Here is an 18591-nt window from a genome sequence, read left to right on the forward strand (position 1 = left end):
GCAAAGTTATATTAAACCAGGTCTATAAGGAACAAGGGGCGTGAAGAATAGAATGGTCATTTTAGCTATACAAAAAGAACTGAATACAGAAATAAATAAGGAATTAGACTAGAGCCAAGGAGAGGCCATACATTTATCAGTGGGTTTAACATACTCACATGTTTCCATAGTTGAAACTAGGTTTTAGTGCATTTATAATATAGAACTTAGGGGAAGTTCTTGTTTATATTACATTTTTACTTGAATTCTGAATTTAAATAGTATTTCTAAAATTTTAAATGTTTTGAAGATTCTTTGTAATGCTTATAAATAAAATAATATTTGATATTAATATTGTGTAGATATTTTACGGTAATAGAATACAATGAAAAAGAATAATAGCAATCAGCTATTGATATTTGCATGCTTGGCAATATAACTTGTGGTCCTCACCACATTTTGGTAATTACTCTGAAGCATATTTCAAAATTCCTGGTTACATGGATTATAAATGCAGCTCTTAAAGTATCTTATAAAATTTAAAAGATCAGTTCAAAATTTTTCCTGAAAGCTGGTTTATGAAGCACGAGTTCTTTGTTACTTGGAAGATTTTCATTATTTACAATGAGGTTAATGTAGAATGTTGGTTTTTTTTTTTGGTGGTGGTGCTAGGGATAGAACCTGTGCTAAGCAAACAGCAAGCACTCTGCCACTGAAACATATGCCAGTCCTATATAATTGTTCTTGATCTAATGTCTCTTTTCTGGTCCTAGTGAATCAACATGAGAGAGCAAAGTTAATCCAAATTTTGCAATAAGATGAGCACTGTCACCAGCCTCTTTCTCTTTTCATTTTTCAGTTTTCATTATCATACAGTCAAGTAATTTATACTTATATTGGTTAATTGTAAGTGTATTAGTATACATGGAAATTGGTTTTTGTCTTTGTACATAGGGTTATATGGAAAGGATTAAACCAATGGTGAGAGATGGAGTTTATTTCCTATATGAGGCCCTACATGGACCACCAAAGAAAATCTTGGTAGAAGGTGCAAATGCAGCATTGTTAGATATTGATTTTGGTAAGTGAGATATAATTCATAGGCAGCTTGACTAAGCCTAACGTGCTTAAGATATAAATAATTAATATTAGCATTAAGGAGTTTCAAAGTGATACTGTTAGCTTGTGGTATTCAGGAATTACGAAAGTTTGTCAACGTATGCCAAAATTTTTTAAAAGAAATATTATTGAAAACACAACACATAATGTTAAGTTTTATACTGATTTAGAAAAAAAGGAAATCATTTGGATTCAATAGATTTGGGTTCCATAAGTTATGAATTTCAGCCTTTTTAAAAATAAGTATACATTTGTGCATTCTAAGATCTGTGAAAGCCTGCTTACACTGACTCACTTCCTGTGCATGAGACTTTGTAGATGGATTCAGAGTATTTCCTCCATCCTCAAAAGTTAATATTTACTATGTTCAACCTACTGCTCCATTAGTTTGTTGGTAGTTGCACCTAAACATAATCTCTCATGATTATTATTATTGTTTTCAGCTTTAACTGATATTTCATTGACTTTAAGAAAACCAAAGAAAGTATTTTGATATAGTAGGTACATGATTTTGATACTATCATATGGCCAGTCAATCAAGAAAGAAACTGGTGTCTAATTGGCAAAGAGTTAAGTTTGAAGGAAGAGAAAAGTTCACCATTCTTAAATTTTATCTTGTAGTTCAGGGATTATTCATTGAATAAAGATTAAAAGCTTGGGAAATGTTGAATACCACACAATTCTTAGTATGTTGCTACCACTCCAGGTTGCTGCTGCATCTTAAATATTCATGTCAGGGAATCATTTGTTTTAAAATAACAGGAGACTCTTCAAATATGTAGATGGGTTTTTGCATTAAATTCTTTTGCAATACATTAAGTGAATACCTATCATACAGAGTTGATTCAGCAACTGCATGCACTCACTCATGAATCCTCTCCAGTATAAGTACTTTAGTTAAAGCTCTAACCACCTACAATTTTATATCGTTACAAAGAGTCAAAAATGAAACATTAAGGTTTGAGAGAGGTCAGCATCAGTTATGATCAAGTCTGTTGGTTAAATAGAATATACGAAAATGAAGAATTTTAATAATAATTTTGTTTTAAATTGTATATATACATTTGTGTATCTTGATGTTTGTTTCTTTTTTTAGGGACTTACCCTTTTGTAACTTCTTCAAACTGTACTGTTGGAGGTGTTTGCACAGGTTTGGGTATGCCACCTCAAAATGTTGGTGAAGTGTATGGAGTTGTGAAAGCTTATACCACAAGAGTTGGTATTGGTGCCTTTCCTACAGAGCAAGACAATGTAAGCCTATTTCCCAGTAAATTCAGTTCAAAAAATATGGGAAGAAAAAGTCATGCTTTGGTTTTTGTTATTGTTTTTCTTAATAAGTTCTTATCTCCTGTGCCTTGCAGTTCATTTACAAGGATTATTAGATATGTTTGCGTTACAGTTTTCATGAAAACATCAAATTCAGTGGTTCTTGGAATGTTCTGCTGGATTTGTGTATTTTAATAAAAACTAATAACTCATTTTTAATAGCATTTAGTTTTCTTTTTTGAAAATCTTACCAATTTTCATTTTTATCTATATAACATCATAAGAAATATTGGCTTAAAAAAATACTAAAAACCAAAAAGTGAATCTATTCCAACTAGAGCCTATCTCAGGTAAAACCTACTATTTTTCTGTAATTCTACCTTTAGCTTAAGTATTTTCTGTAAGGTGTTTATCACAAAGAGACTTTATCTTGTTATATAAACTCTAATACAATTCATTTATAATATTAATATCCTAATTCATAGGTTTTAATTTCCATTTTCTAGGAAATTGGAGAATTATTACAAACAAGGGGTAGGGAGTTTGGTGTGACTACAGGAAGGAAAAGAAGATGTGGCTGGTTGGACCTTGTTTTACTCAAATATGCTCATATGATCAATGGATTTACTGCGTGAGTTGTCTTCAGAAACATTTGTTTCAGGAAATAATAGGACAGTTCATGACCACAGGTTTAATTTTGTGGAGCATAAATTTGGGGTAGTATCTTAATAGAAAAATTTCACTCTTTATTCTCCAAACTGAAATGATAGTTCCAGGTAGAAGTGGACCAAGAAATAGTGGAAGGATATATAAAGACAGGGACCCCAAGCTAACTTGGTAGATATCTAAAGTTGATAGAAAAGAATCATGATGGTCTCACATCTTTGTATAGAGAGGAAGACATAAGTAGGTGGAAGGATGGATAGGTACGTAGAATAAGCACAGTGTGCCTATACAAATATCTCACTTCCTGGATTCAAATCTCAGATCCAGGTATCATGCTTGTGTGACTTGGTGAGTTAATCTTTCTGTACTATAGTTGTTTATCATCTTTAAAATGGAAGTATACTATTACCTGCGTCATGGGGTGTTTTGAAAATGAGGTAAGAAATGTAGTGAGAATGTGTAGTGCACTGGCTCATTGAAAATGCTTAGTAAAAGTTATTAACATATATATATAAATATGTAAATAGATGGGTTCATATCCACATTAATTAGGCTGAATTTCTAGCAAAAGAAAAGAAACAAAAACAGAATAAGATTAAAAAAAAAAAAGCTTGTGGATAAGAATCCCAAATGCAGTGTTCTATCTAATTTCCACAGATTTTCCTTTAAAAACCTGTTTTCCAGTCAGTTTACTGGGAATTTTTGATGTATCATGAAGAAGTCCTTGCTGTGGTTTCCTCACTCTGACATTTTCTGACCAGAAGGGTGGAGGTGATGGTAACCAGAGTGAAAAAGTGAGGGATAATGGCATGTGTGTAAAAGTACTTATATTTTATGATATCCATGTGTTCCATGGCCACGGAATGCAAGAATGCATTGAAGTTAAGAATAACTTCAGGCAGCCCTCCCACAAATGTGTTGTTGATTGGTCATAAGAAAGCTGAGTAAGGGTGTGTGGAGTCACAGTAAAAATCTATTGTAATTTCTAGAAAGTAACTTAGTTGCCTATATAAAAAAATATGCATCAGTATGTCATTTTCTAGTTGTTTTATTATGTGTGGCACGCTTTAAAATATAATCCTAACAAGTTTTCAGAAATGCTTTGGAACTTTGAGCTTTGCATGAATTTTCCTTTACTCCTGCATCAACCAAATTAGACTTTAGGGACTTTAAGAGTTTGCTATTTTAATATTGTGTTTTCTTCTGAAATTAGATTGGCCCTTACGAAGTTGGATATTTTGGACATGTTCATGGAAATCAAAGTTGGAGTTGCTTACAAACTAGATGGTGAAATCATACCTCATTTCCCAGGTACTCTTTTTTTAGGCTGTCTAAAGAACATCATAAGGTGAATGTAATAGAGCAGTTTTTTAAAGCTGTTCTGTGTAATTCATGGTGTATAGCCATAGGCTTGATATGACCTTTATGAATAGTGCCAATATATTTACTATTGGCATGTGATTTATAACTGCTCTTCATTTGGGTGCTAGTCACAATAAGCATGTGCTCAAAATAAAGAGAGAAAGAGGACATTTCTGGACCATGCTGCTCCTAAGTCTCTTCCTTCCTGTTTTGAAAGTAACTTCCACAATATAAACTGAGCATGGTGGTACATGCCCATAGTTCCAGTTGCTTGAAGCCCAGGAGTTGAGACCAGCCTGGCAACATAGTAAGATCCTATTTCTTAAAAAAAAAAAAGAAAGTAAGTAAGTAAATATGTAAATTTCCATGGAGGCATTCCTCTCTTCCTTAGGAATAGTGGGGTAAGAGAAAAGTTCCCTGCTTGTTGTGGTAAGCTGGCTTTCACTGCATTAACTCTTCCTGAACCCTATGAGTGATATTCTGTTCTGTGTTTAAAGTGAATGGTTACAGGGTGACTTCCTACTTGAGGCAGTGTATTTTTTGAGGTATATCTTTAGTCACGGGATTTATACAGTTGAAAATGTTTTAGAGCTTCCAGAAATAGAATAGTTTAATCATGCCTAATGAAGGAATATTGACTGGCTATATGAGACTTGGTAGGTTGGAAGGTTTTATGACTTGGTTCTTTGGGAAGTCAGGAGAGCTATAAAAGAAAATAAATTTGTATTATTTTTTCAGTTTGCTTATGGGAAAAACAGTATCTGTTCACATTGTAGAATACAGTTCATTTGGAAAACTAGTTGTTCCAATAAATGTTAGGTCCTGGTTGTTATTTCTACTTACACAGTTATTTCAAGGGTTATTAAACTTGAGCACCATGGAGAATACAGATGTAATGATGTGGTAAGATCTAACAGAGCAGCAGACTCTTCTAATTAAAATATTAAAAACTGACAAAACAGATGAAGCTTGTCAATTTTACAAGTTCTTTTTAAAACTGAGTTAGCTGAGTTGGGTCAGATTCCTCCAGAACACTCAAGTTCTTGGTCAAATTTGCATTCAAGAAGTGTATTGGAGAATATTTCAGCAGTATCATCTGTGAAGGGGACAAAAAGAGTAATTAAATGTAGTGTGGCTGATCTTAAGAGGAGCTGTAGAGCTAGGGGGGCCCTTCAAGTTGCACTTGAAAGAACTTTGTACCTCTTAGCAGCCAGCCATTGAGGGCTGTTCAATGGGTGAAATAGCTCTCTTTGTCTAAGGGCAGTCCCTGGGTGAGGGACTGGGCTATAAATCATTGGCATATAGTACTCCCTTCTAGCAGCAGGGCATTATCTGTCTGAAAGGCAATATTCTGTATACCACATCACAATACAGTTCACTCTTGTGCTGATTGGATTTACTTAACACTGCAAGGTAAGTTCACCACCATTTGGGAAGAGTTTCTGTAGGTTTTTGTTGGGTGTCTTTCCTAAGGAAATGTACAAGAGAAAGATTAGTAGTATAAATTATCCCCTACTGGGCCATCACAGTAGGAAAGTAAAAAGTCAGTATCAATAAGCTTTAATCTTTATCTGACTGGATTTCATATTCCAAAAATCAAGTAATGAAAGGAGTCACTAGAAGGAGTAATTAATTATCAAGAGGAGATAGGGCTGTTGTTACACAATGTGTTAAGAATGTTTGGCACCTGAATGGTACTTGGCATCTCTTAGTGTTCCCTAGGACTTCACTCATAGTAAATGGACAAATAAATCAGTTAAGGCTTGAGAAAATGTATGGTGAGCAGTTGCTATTGAATATTTTCCTCCTCTGCTATTAATTCTAGATTTATAGTCATCACTGACAGCTAATACATCTATTGTTTCTATGTGGCTTACGTGGTGTAGTGCATTTTTTGAAGACTTTGTTTTTTTTTTCCATTATAATAGACCAAGAAATCAATATGGGGTACTGGCACCTACCAAATGTTTGTTCCAATTTTATATTTGGTGACTGGAGAAATGATCAGTGGGTGAATCTGTGGACCCAGTGAACTTGTGATGAGCTGGACTTGGGCCAAGATTCCATTTATTTATTTATTTATTTATTTATTTATTTATATTTACTATTTATATTTATTTATTTTTTTTTTTCCTTTTTTTTTTTTTTTTCCAAGATTCCATTTATAATCCCACCCCATGAAGGCATATAATAGGGGTCAGTGTCAACTTGAACCTTGTGTTTAATAGTCCTCAAAATGATTGAGTGTTCCCCTTTCCTCAGTGAATGGTGGGTTATCATTACTAGGTATACTTACCTGTTTTTCAGAGTCAGGCAGGCCTTCTGGAAACTTAGCCTTTCAGACATTGATAGCCAGATGTGAAAACTGGTTCATGTTAAGTTTAGTCAAGCTTTTATTATTTTTTTGTTTATTAGAGTGCTGCCTTCAGTTCCTCAATAATCCATTCTTCATTTTGAAATTAAAGTGTCATTTATAGACTATGACCCTTTTTGACTACCAGTCTGTCTTCTAACTCCTTATCTCTGAATGCTATTCATAAAGATAATTAAGCCCACTTTTTTCCTGAAGGGTGGGTACTACTAACTGACTTTTAATTTTGGGGGATCCTGTCATGCTATTGCTGTCAGATGTCTCAGTCATATAATGGTCTCCCCTTCCATCAGCCCTAGGGATTAGAGGACAGTCATACCTGAGCTTTGTAATAATATTGTCGTTCTTTTCACCAGAGCAGTTCTTTCACTGTAAAAAAAGATTCCTTCTAGACACTTTCGTATTATTTTGTCCTCTGGTGGGGTTTCTGGTCTCAAGTCCCTTTTGGGACTTGAGGTATGTGTATGTTAGAAGTAACATCCCCAAACCCTTGGGATTCATTGTTCTTTTTTTTTTTTTTTTTTTTTTTTTAAAGAGAGAGTGAGAGAGAGGAGAGAGAGAGAGAGAGAGAGAGAGAGAGAGAGAGAGAGAGAGAGAGAAGAGAATTTTTAATATTTATTTTCTAGTTCTCGGCGGACACAACATCTTTGTTGGTATGTGGTGCTGAGGATCGAACCCGGGCCGCACGCATGCCAGGCAAGCGCGCTACCGCTTGAGCCACATCCCCAGCCCGGATTCATTGTTCTTATTTCTCTTTGTTCTTCAGATTAGATAGCTTATACTGATCTGTCTTCAAGTTCACTTTTTCTTCTTCCCTTCTATAATATGCTTTTAAACCCATCCAATGAGTTTTCATTTTTATAATTTCTGTTTGGTGTTCTATACATTCTCTTCTTTACTTTTCTCATCTGTTCATATATAATAACTGAATTGTTATAATTTATATTGGCTACTTTTTTTTCCCTGTTGGTCTAACATCTGGACTGTTTTGAATTTGTTTTCCCTTGACTGTTCTTTTCCTTAATTGTAGATCAGAGATTTAGATTGTCACATTCCTTTAAATAGTATAGATTCTTGTTTTAGGGGACAATTGAATTGATGACTGATCATCTTGAACTTGTATAGCCTGGTTTTATGCTTTATTAGTCCAGGATGAGAAATCCAGGATGTTCCCCAAACCTCTCTCACCTGGCATGAGTCATTCTTCAAATTCTGTCTCCACTGTGGATCTTGGCAGAGTTTGGTTGGTTTTAGGCTTAAGTGTGGGGGTGTTTATAGTGGGTTTTACTCAAGGGTATGGTTTTTATTCTTAAGAACAGCCTTTCTGGTGTCTCAGCCAGATGTCAGGAAATTCATAAGATATAATAATGAATTTTTGTCAAAATCCAGCAGTACTGGAGCTCCATTGTACCCTGTTCCTTCCTCTCTACTAGTATTACTTGATCTATAGAATCTTTGACTTGCCCTAAACTTTTTAGTTGTTACTGTCAACAGAGGTCACACTGTTAAGGGATTCTTTGAGGGGGTCTCTTCCTCTGTAGCTCCCTCTTTGATGCCTCACCCTGCTCATTCCAGTTGCTTCTGCTTTCCTGAAATCTGATATCTACCTCCTCAGGTCAGTGGAGCTTCCATTTTCTGGTGACTCGAATATTCTAAACAGTGGTTAGGAAATTGTCCCAAGGCAAAGAATTGAGTGATTTCGGGACTTGCTTGTGAGTTTCCTTTATCTCAGGCACTATTGTTTCTGTTTATTTTTCCACTAGGAGTTGTCGTATATTTTGAGAGCTAGTCTGGAACTGTATATTTCAATCATAGCTAGAAATTGAAGCCTCGCAGAATCTCTTATTCATTCTTCTACCATCTACTACAACAATTCTGACATATCTACTTGGTCTAGTTCATCACTTTATCTAAACTTTCCAGGATATTCCCAGTAGTATGTTTTCATCATTTTCGTGTCATGCATCATGTAAGAGTACTCCATACCAATGTAATCTCTTAATTCAACTTTATGTTCTACTTGCTTCTTCCCTTGATCTGGCACACTCATCCTTAGAATGTAGTTCCATAAAATACTCTCTTAGTTCCTATTGGTAAATGTTGGCTTAAAACTGCAGAACTTTTAGAGTATAGTCCCCTTTCCTCCCAAGTATTTTCTTGGCCCAGTTCTGTGGGGAGTTGGCCCTGTCTATTATGGACTGACGAGAAGGCAAAGTAAAGATAGAACAGAGGCATGCATATACTTCTTTGCAAGGCATAGGCCTCTGCATCATCTTCGAACAAGAGGAGGCCTTAGCCTTTTAGTAGGAAATAGTTGGACATTCTGTAGTCCCTGAGGATTTCAACTCCATCAACCCTTATATCCCATTCAAAATCTTTGAATCTCACTTTTACCAAATAGGTCTCAGTCTTTTCCATAGCAAACTTGCTAGATTTGTGAATACAACATTCCCTGGAGTTTTATTTGTGTGAGTTGGGAGCCTGACCCTCTCTTTTTCTGCTCTGTGCTATAGGAGATAAGATTTTCTCAATGATACCAGGAATGCCTTCTTGACTTTCAGTTTGTTTTAAACAATTCCAGTTCCTGAAAGGCATTCATCAGGAGCCATCCATTTCCATTGTGCTTATTTATTAATGCCTCAGTTATTGTCATTGCTTTACTTTCTACTTGGATGGCATTAGTTCATTTCCCATGAAAGCTTTATTTTAGCAAATGTACTACTACAACATGACGGAAGGTGCCTACCATACTCTACCTGCCATCACTAATGGTTGTCTCTGCCAGACAGCTGGCCATGATCCAGCTCTAAGTTCCCATTTTAGAGCCTTTTTCTTAGACTACTAGCACCAGCTGTGTTAGATTGAGTTCCAATTGTCTTAGATTGAGTTTCCTAGGAAACAGACTCTGCTTTAAAGATTTGCACACTGGTTCGAAAGTGCTCTGAGAACATCTGTGAGAGAAGCAGGATTAGACAGAGGGAGGAGTTGAATTGCAGTTTAGTTGCATAAAAAGTCATCAGCTGAGATATATTTGGAGGGCAAGCAAAATGACTGAATAGAGGTACCAAGCATTCATGTGCTCCTTCCTCACAAAGAAGAACCAAAGTAGCAGGCGTATAACTGCATATGGAGGTGAGTAACTATGGAAGACACTATTAGAAAAATGGAAACCTTTTAAAATTCAGAGACCGAACACAGCAGGATATCAAGAGAAACAAAACATCCCATCACCTACTGCCCAGGCTCCACAGCTAGGGAATGTGTGAATCTCCCCTCTGTAGGGGTAAAGGTCAAAGAGAGTCCCAGCATACTCAGTGCAGAAACTAGCAGTTATGGCTATTGGAAAGTTTCTTGGCCTCTGCAGGGTTACAGCCCAAATAGATAGGAAATCTGAAATCTGCATGGTAGTCTGGCTTTGAAGGGAACTATTGCCTGAGTTTGGACTGCTCTGAGATTTCAAAAACCCTTCATATCCCCATCTCTAGAACCCCACAGACATTGTACGGCACTGGTTCAGCAGGTGGTCGCCTCACAAACTAGACCTGACCTGGTGGAGTGACTTCCACATAAACCTGCTGAAAGTGCTACACAGTGGGCAATGGGTGTTGTGACATGGAGCAGATCAGAGAGAAGGAATGAAAAGAATATTCAAAAGAACTGAGAAAGTCAAAATGACCAGCAAAAGTTCATACCTTTCATTAATAAACTCTGAATATAAATGGTCTTAATGTTCTAGTTAAAAGATACATATGGTTGAATGGGTTGAATGGATTAAAAATCAAGACTCAACCAACATGTTGCCTACAAGAAACTCAAATTGCCAGTAAGGACACAGTGAAAGAATGTAAAACTGATATTCCAAACAAATAGAATCCAAAAACAAGCAGGAATAGCTGTACTGTACTGGCAAAATAGACCTAAGACAGTAATACTAAGAAGAGACAGAGAAAGTCACTATATAATGATCAGGTTTCAATTCAAGAAGATAAAATGATTATAAATTTGAATGCACTCATTTCATAAAACAAGTACTATTAGACCTAAAGTGGGAGAGAGGCTAGCTCCAGTATCATAATAGTTGGGGATTTCAGTACTCTACTCTCACTAATGGATAGATCATCCAGGGTTAAAAAAAAAATCAATAAACATCAGAGTTAGACTACCCTATAGGTTAAATGGACATAAAAGACTTATACTTATAGAACATTCCATTCAATAGCTGTAAGATACTCATATTTTTTTCATTAACACATGAACTTCCCCTAGAATAGACCATATATTAGGGCATAAAAAGTCATCAGCTGAGATATATTTGGAGGGCAAACAAAATGACTGAATAGAGGTACCAACAAATCTCAACAAATTCAAAAACATTTAAGTCATATTCTGTATCTTATCACAGTGGAATGAAACTAGAAATTAACAAGGAGAGACTGAACTACAGTCTTTTGAATGAATAGTTGCTCTATGAGGAAGTCAGAAAAATTTAAAAATTCCTTGAAACAAACAAAAATGGAAATACAACATACCAAGACTTGGGGGATACAGCAAAAGCAATACTAAGATCAGAGCAGAAATAACAAATTATAGTATTTAACAACAAAGTGAATTTCTTTGAAAAGATAGATAAAATTGACAAGCCTTTAGGTAGACAGATGGAGAGAGAGGAAGAATGGGAAAGACGTGGAGAAAAGATCCAAATAATTTGCTGAGAAAGAAATAAATGAAAATAATCCTATGCACAATAGCCATACAAATAAATACATAAATAAAATACCTAGGAATAGACTTAATTAAGGAAGTGAAAAACAAAATATTGGGGAAAGAAATTAAAGAAACTGAAAGGTGAAAATGCTTGTTCATGGTCTGGAAGACTCAATATTATTTAAAATGTCCATACTACAGATTCATTGCAGTCTCTATCAGAATACCTATGATATTTTTCACAGAACTAGAAAAAAATTCTGAAATTCATATAGAAGCCTTGAAGACAAGAGAACAAAGCTGGGGATGATTTTAATACATACTACAGAGTAATAGTAATAAAAACAACCATTAAAACAGACGCAAACCAGTGAAACAGAAAAAAGAACCTAGAAATAAATACATCTAGTGTTTTAGTTACCTTTTTCACTGCTATGAGTCATGCTCCCAGTGACCTGCCTGCTCCAGCCATACCCATAACTGCCCACAGTTACCAGCCAGGTAGGCCATTTAAGTGGATTAATGACTTAAATAGGTTAAGGCTGTCTCATAACCAAATCATTTCACCTCTAAACTTTATTGCATCGTCTAACATAAACTTTGGGGGAATACCTCATATCTTAAATCATAACATGCTGTCAATTGATTCTCATCAGAGATACCCAAAATATACACATTAACGAAAATATGCACATTGTGCTGGCAAGACTGTATGTCCACATGTAGAATATTGAAACTGGAGCCTGTCTCAGTCTGTACAAAAGTCAAGATAAATTAAAAAAACCTTAACATAATACCTGAAACTCTGAAACTACTAGAGGAAAACAGGGGAAATGCCCTAAAATGTTGATGCAGGCAATGATTTTTCTGGGTAGGACTCCAAAAGTAAAAAATTACAAAATGACAGATGGGATTACAGCAAATTGAAAAGCTTCTGCATAACAGACAACAAAGTGAAGAGACAGCTTGCAGAATGGGAGAAAATCTTTGTCAGCTCTTAATTTGACACAGGGTTAAAGTGTGTGTGTGTGTGTGTGTTTATATTCATACATACACAATGGAGTGTTATTCACCTATAAAGGAAAATGAAATCCTGTCATTCGCAAGAAAATGGATGGAACTAGAGATTATCATGTTAAGCAATGCAGGTTCTCTCTCGTGGAAATTTCGTTAGTCATGCTCATTGACAAAAGAGGAGAATGCTTCCTGCTATTTAAGTTGCTATTTTTCCCTTTTCTCTTCATTCATTTTCTCTTTTTTCTTCTTTTTCTTCCTTCCTCTTCTACTCTTTGTCTTCATATATTCTCTTTCTCCTTGTACTTCTCCTTTCTTGCTCTTTGTCTCTTTCTCTCCTGCCATAGAATAATTCATCTCCATAGAATGAATAATTCAGATAACATACCTGGGCATATGATTCTCTACTGTGGTATCATCACTGATTTTCTTATCCATCTGTTCCACTAGGCTATCAATTTCTTGAAAGAGCCATCTTTAATTCAAATTGATTCCTCACTCTTGTTTGTTTTAAGGATTTTGATTTGGGGGAAGTGATATTGACATTGTGGTGGTTATTAAAAGGACTTCTTATATTTTGGTGAACATTATCTATTAAAGATGATTCTGATTGAAAATATCATGGAAGTCAGAGAAGGGGGTGCTGGCATGTGGGTATGGCAGCTGGATGTGGGTGGCTGGTATGTATTTTTTAAAAGCATTCTGTATTATTTTTGTGTATATGTCAAGCATTCTCTGTAATAGACATTTTTTAACATTTGGAATTTTCACTACCTAGTCACTGATACATAGTTAGCACTTCACTGTTTTGTGACTCAGTAAATCCAAGAGAAGTACAGGGAATAGTCTCTGATTTTATGTTGGTGAAGTTATGAAAAGTTGATGTGTAAAGCTTGGAGGAAACACAGAAGTTCTCTGATTGAGGCCAGTCTGTACATTTTTTCTGATCTATGGTTTGTATACTTTCAGTCACAATTACCACTTGGTTAAAAAAAAAAGTGTAAAAATTTTTAGACAAATAAGTAACAACAACAACAACAACAACAAAAAAGTCCTCAGCTAATCTCTTGGGGAACTCTGAAGCTAAAATTACCCTTCAAAATTGGACCAAATTTAAGAAAGGACAAGGTTCTTTGTATTCCCACATCAATGACAAGTCACTGTATATGACCTTTCCCAGGGGAACAGCTCCCTTCAGCGGAGTGGGGAAACTCTGAGCTGTGGGTGGTCATCAGGCCTATAGGGTTCAGTCCTCCAGAAGGAAATCTGGATGGTGTGCCATGGCACCCACTAGCCAGTTTTTAGTCGAAGAAACTGCTGTCATTACTCATGTTGCATGTTGTTTCTAGTATGGGATATAGAGAAAATGGTTACATGGAATAATGAAGAAAATTTCAATCAGAGCAACAGGATTTCTCAGAAGATTTCAGATATGCAAGCCTTTTTCTTTAAGGTTGCTGTTATTATATTGATTCATAATTTACAATTGAGAGAATAGAATTTCAAAATGCTCTAAATGGAAGTTTGGTACCAAAACTCATTTGAAGCAAAACCTGATTTGAACTCTGTCCACATATAGTGAGTATTCATATGTTGCTGCAGAAATGTTTGATTATAGAATACTACCCCTGATGGTCTGTGTACTGTTATATTACCTTTCTAAAACATCAAAAATTTTAAATTCTGAAACACATCTGAGACTTCAAGGATTTTGATAAATGTCTGTGGAATGTCTTGTCAAAAAGTTGTTTGACAATAGGTACTGTGTATCATGGACAAATATACTCCTTTATTTTTAGCAAACCAAGAAGTCTTAAATAAAGTTGAAGTTCAATATAAGACTCTCCCAGGATGGAATACAGACATATCAAATGCACGGACTTTTAAAGAACTACCTGTTAATGCACAAAATTATGTTCGATTTATTGAAGATGAGCTTCAAATTCCAGGTAAAGAAACACTTTATGAACAACTATCTTTTCTTTCTCTACTTTTATCTTAACCTCCCTTCCTTTGAAATAAAATAAAAGATTATATTACTTTGAAGAGTGCTCATTATTTGCATAAATGCTCAGGAAGATATATATATTTTTAAGAATAAATATAATATTCATCTTTAAGTGGAAGATAATAGATTACCTTACCCTTTCTGGATGACAGATCCAGATTGTCATTTAATCTCATTCTGTTATTTTACCCTCTGACATTCATTCTTGTCATTTCTCTCTATTAATAAAGTTTATTCCATATTTTCACTATCACCAACAATGATTTATAGTTTTTTTAATTTATAGTTTTTCTAATTTTTAAACTACCCTTGAGAGTTGGGTATATCTTGAATAGACATTAGGAAATAATAGATACAAGAAAAGAGGAAATCTCATTTAGAAAGAAGTGAAAAACAAGAATAAAGAATGGAGTAAACTTCTTTATTAGAAATAAATGTAAGATGGCCAGGTAGTTAGGCATAATGAAGTTATGTGAAGTCTTTTAACAGATTGCTTTTTCGTTTCATTTGTTAATTTACATTGATGTGAGAAAGTAAAGTAGTGGGTATCTTCCATATACAATCTATGATACACTTGTTGTTTTTTTTTTTTTTTTTTTTAAAGAGAGAGTGAGAGAGAGAGAGAGAGAGAGAGAGAGAATTTTCAATATTTATTTTTTAGTTCTCGGCGGACACGACATCTTTGTTGGTATGTGGTGCTGAGGATCGAACCCGGGCCGCACGCATGCCAGGCGAGCGCGCTACCGCTTGAGCCACATCCCCAGCCCGATATACTTGTTTTGAATTTGGTATTGTGGTTCATTTGTACTTATGGTTCATTTTAAATATGACTTTTGTTTTCCAAATTGCTAGTAGCTCTTTCTAGCTTGATGTCAAGTTTAGTAAGCATATTCAGCAGTTTTTGAAATATGATTAGCAATAAGTTTAACAATGACCTCTTAAAAATACCATAAAGTTTTATCCTAAAAGTACATTATGGGAGACAGGGAAGAGGGAAGAATGAAAGAACTTTGGATTGTGCAGAGGGAAGTGAGGAGAGGGTTGGGGCTGTGAGGATGGAAAGGATGGTAGAATGAGACAAACATTGTTACCCTATTTACTATACATGTATGATTGTACTACTGATGTGATTCTGCACCACATACAGCCAGAGGAATAAGAAGTTGTGCTCCATTTGTGTACAGTGTGTCAAAATGCATTCTACTGTCATGTATAACTAATTAGAACAAATTAAAAAAAAAAATTTTAAAGTACATTATGGAAACCAATAATTCTGCAAATAACCTAAATTCATGTAGTATACATCATGAGAGATTCCCTAGACTGGTGCTGTAGGCAGTGCCTAAGGCTGTGCAGATTCGAATTATGTTCGCCTAGATATTTCTACCTTTTCTGATACGTAAAATTTATAGTGGTGCTTCAGGTATCCACTTAGTACATTTATGGAAGGTCTTATCTTTTGTAGTTATCAGGGACTTGATTAAAAGTTTTTTTATGTTTTTGCTGCTTTGGGCCAATATTTCACTATCCCAGTCATTGGAAATTAAGAAATTATAAATATGCAGTTAAAATGGAATGGTAAGACAAACTGCTCTGTGTTGGATCTTGACTGTGCATCCTGTTTAGAAATGGACACAGTCGGGCTGGGGATGTGGCTCAAGCGGTAGCGCGCTCGCCTGGCAAGCGTGCGGCCCGGGTTCGATCCTCAGCACTACTTAAAAAGATGTTGTGTCCGCCAAAAACTAAAAAATAAATATTAAAAATTCTCTCTCTCTCTCTCTCTCTCTCTCTCTCTCTCTCTCTCTCTCTCTCTCTCTCTCCTCTCTCACTCTCTCTTTAAAAAAATAAAATAAAAAATAAATGGACACAGTCTTCAACAGTGAAAGGCACATAGGGAAATATTAAATGGTGTGTCTGAGAAAAGGCGAGGAGGCTACCTATCTCCTAATCACAAAGACTTAATATTACAAATAAATTGATGATATTCTTTTATTGTGTTTCTTTTCCCCCCCCCCCTAGTTAAATGGATTGGTGTAGGTAAATCCAGAGAATCCATGATTCAACTGTTTTAAGGATTCCAGAAACACTCCTTGAGAGAGAGGGGGAAAACTTTCTTAAATATTTCTTTATGACCTGCAAATTCAAGAATAAAGACATTGATGTGAGTTTTAAGCCCTACCATTGTTTCCAGTCTTTTAGGAAGAATGGCTATTGTGGAGATTGACTTTGGCATATTCCAGTGTCGGCTCTCCTGAGCTGGCATAATTGCCGAATCATTTGTTGCTCCTGCTGCTCATGGTGCCACGTTTTCTTTCAGTGTTTAGTAATAGTAAATCCATGTTGTTTGAAATCTAAAGAAGTTACTTTAAATGTAGTTTTTCTTCATTATTGTCATTGTATGTTCTTAGGTTTTACCATGGTAAGAACAATTAATGCAGTTTTGCACAAATATTTTTACATTCTGATCGTTCAATTCTGTCATTGTAATCTTTGCAGTTAGAAAAAAGGATGAAGAGATAGGATTCTGTAAACTTTTGCAATGCTATAAATGCTATAAATTCAGTTTAAATTGTGAACTGTTCATTTTCTGCTGAAACCATTGCAAAGTTGAGCTATTGGCAGGGGGAGGGAGCTTATTCATGGGTCCTTTAATTTGTACAGAATATACAACTTATTTCTCTCTGTAAATTATTTAATACATTGAACATTTAATTAAATATTCAAAGAGAAAACATGTTCCCCCAAAACAACAATCTTAATGTTAAAAAAAAAAGTGGTCATTAAAAGATATGTTGTGATATTTGGTGGGTATTTTTCTTGAGTTTTAGACATTAACTGAAATGTATCTTTCCTTTTTTTTTTTTTTTTACATATCATTATTTTTAAGTCTAGTTGGATTGACTTTTCAACATCGTGCCTACAAATATACGTACAAATGCATCTACAAGTGTCTAAATGAACCCAGATTGTTGGCCATAATTTTGATCATGCCTTCATTTCTCCTTTCTTGAATAAAAAAAGTGTTATTTTGGCAATTAGGCTTAGCATACTGTGTTGTAGATTATCCTTCAATGAACTATAAATGTTTAAATTAGGTGCCACTTTATTTTATTATACCATCAATAGCTGATTAAAAAGAATCAAATATTTCTAGTATGCTTTGTGTATTGTGTTTTTGTTCTCATAATATTTGTATATAGGAAGGAGTTTTATCCCTGTAGAGTGTGGGGAAAAGGAAGGAAGAGATCAAAAACAGAAATTTTGGAAGAATCTAAATGGTTATCTTCGCTATATGTATTTTTATTAATATTTGGTTTGAAAAAAATTTCAAAAGTAGCTCTTGGATGATAAAGAATAATGCAAATGATTATACAGATCAATAATAACATGTAAAAATAATAATGTATAATAAATTGCTTATTCTAGTGGAAATTGAAAGGGCTTTTAAAGTCCACATTATTACAAGCATTGCATCATTGAAACATTTTTAATAAAAGTGCAGAAGCAAATATAAAGAACCCATTTTTCTTCCCAAGTCAGAAGTAGGCTTATTTTATTTTTGACCAAAAAATTCCTATTGATCTTTTTTACTGATTTTTTTTTTTCAGCCAATTTGGGTAATTGTTTTTTTTTTCTAAAGTAAGCTATCTGTTAATTGTTTAAGGCACTAATAACAATTTATTATTGAATACTGTGTGTTTATGCATATGTGCACCTTTGTACCAGATTCTGCTAGGTGTTAGATATGCTATGCAGCAGGGATCATAAAGTATGCCTTCCTGAAATTAATTATAGTGAGAACAACATGTTAAATAAACGTGTATCAATGAATGATATTATATGCCACAGTGGAAAAATATAGGATGCAGTGAATGAACACCTTTAAATGTGGAAAGGGTCAGAGAAAGCGTTAGTGAGTATTTAAACAGATCAGCTAGATTAATAGTCAAAGGGACATAATGTGCAAAGGCCAAGAGGCTGGAAAGAACTTGAACAGTTTGAGCAACTAAACAAAATGAGCAATGTGCTAGTAAAGTAGGTAGCAAATTCAAGGAACACAAGGCTGGATAACCAAAACATGTTTCATATGAAAGAAGAGTAC

At 34.9% G+C, this 18591-nt stretch overlaps 1 protein-coding gene across 2 annotated transcripts in view; it reads left to right on the forward strand.

The window, feature by feature from the left end:
* Positions 1-17645, forward strand: part of Adss2 (adenylosuccinate synthase 2) — a 38315-nt gene extending 20670 nt beyond the window's left edge. Inside the window, exons 8-13 of one of the 2 annotated variants that reach the window (XM_005326565.3) lie at positions 934-1060; positions 2195-2349; positions 2871-2995; positions 4244-4341; positions 14281-14430; positions 16509-17645. In XM_005326565.3, the coding sequence (XP_005326622.1) occupies positions 934-1060; positions 2195-2349; positions 2871-2995; positions 4244-4341; positions 14281-14430; positions 16509-16561 (708 nt within the window). In that variant the 3' untranslated portion in view covers positions 16562-17645. Of the gene's footprint in view, positions 1-933; positions 1061-2194; positions 2350-2870; positions 2996-4243; positions 4342-14280; positions 14431-15150 lie in introns of both variants that reach the window. The other variant, XM_078022962.1, reaches the window with a different exon arrangement.
* Positions 17646-18591: the final 946 nt, after the last annotated feature.

Source organism: Ictidomys tridecemlineatus, chromosome 10 (assembly GCF_052094955.1).
Source record: "Ictidomys tridecemlineatus isolate mIctTri1 chromosome 10, mIctTri1.hap1, whole genome shotgun sequence".
Lineage (NCBI taxonomy): Eukaryota > Metazoa > Chordata > Mammalia > Rodentia > Sciuridae > Ictidomys > Ictidomys tridecemlineatus.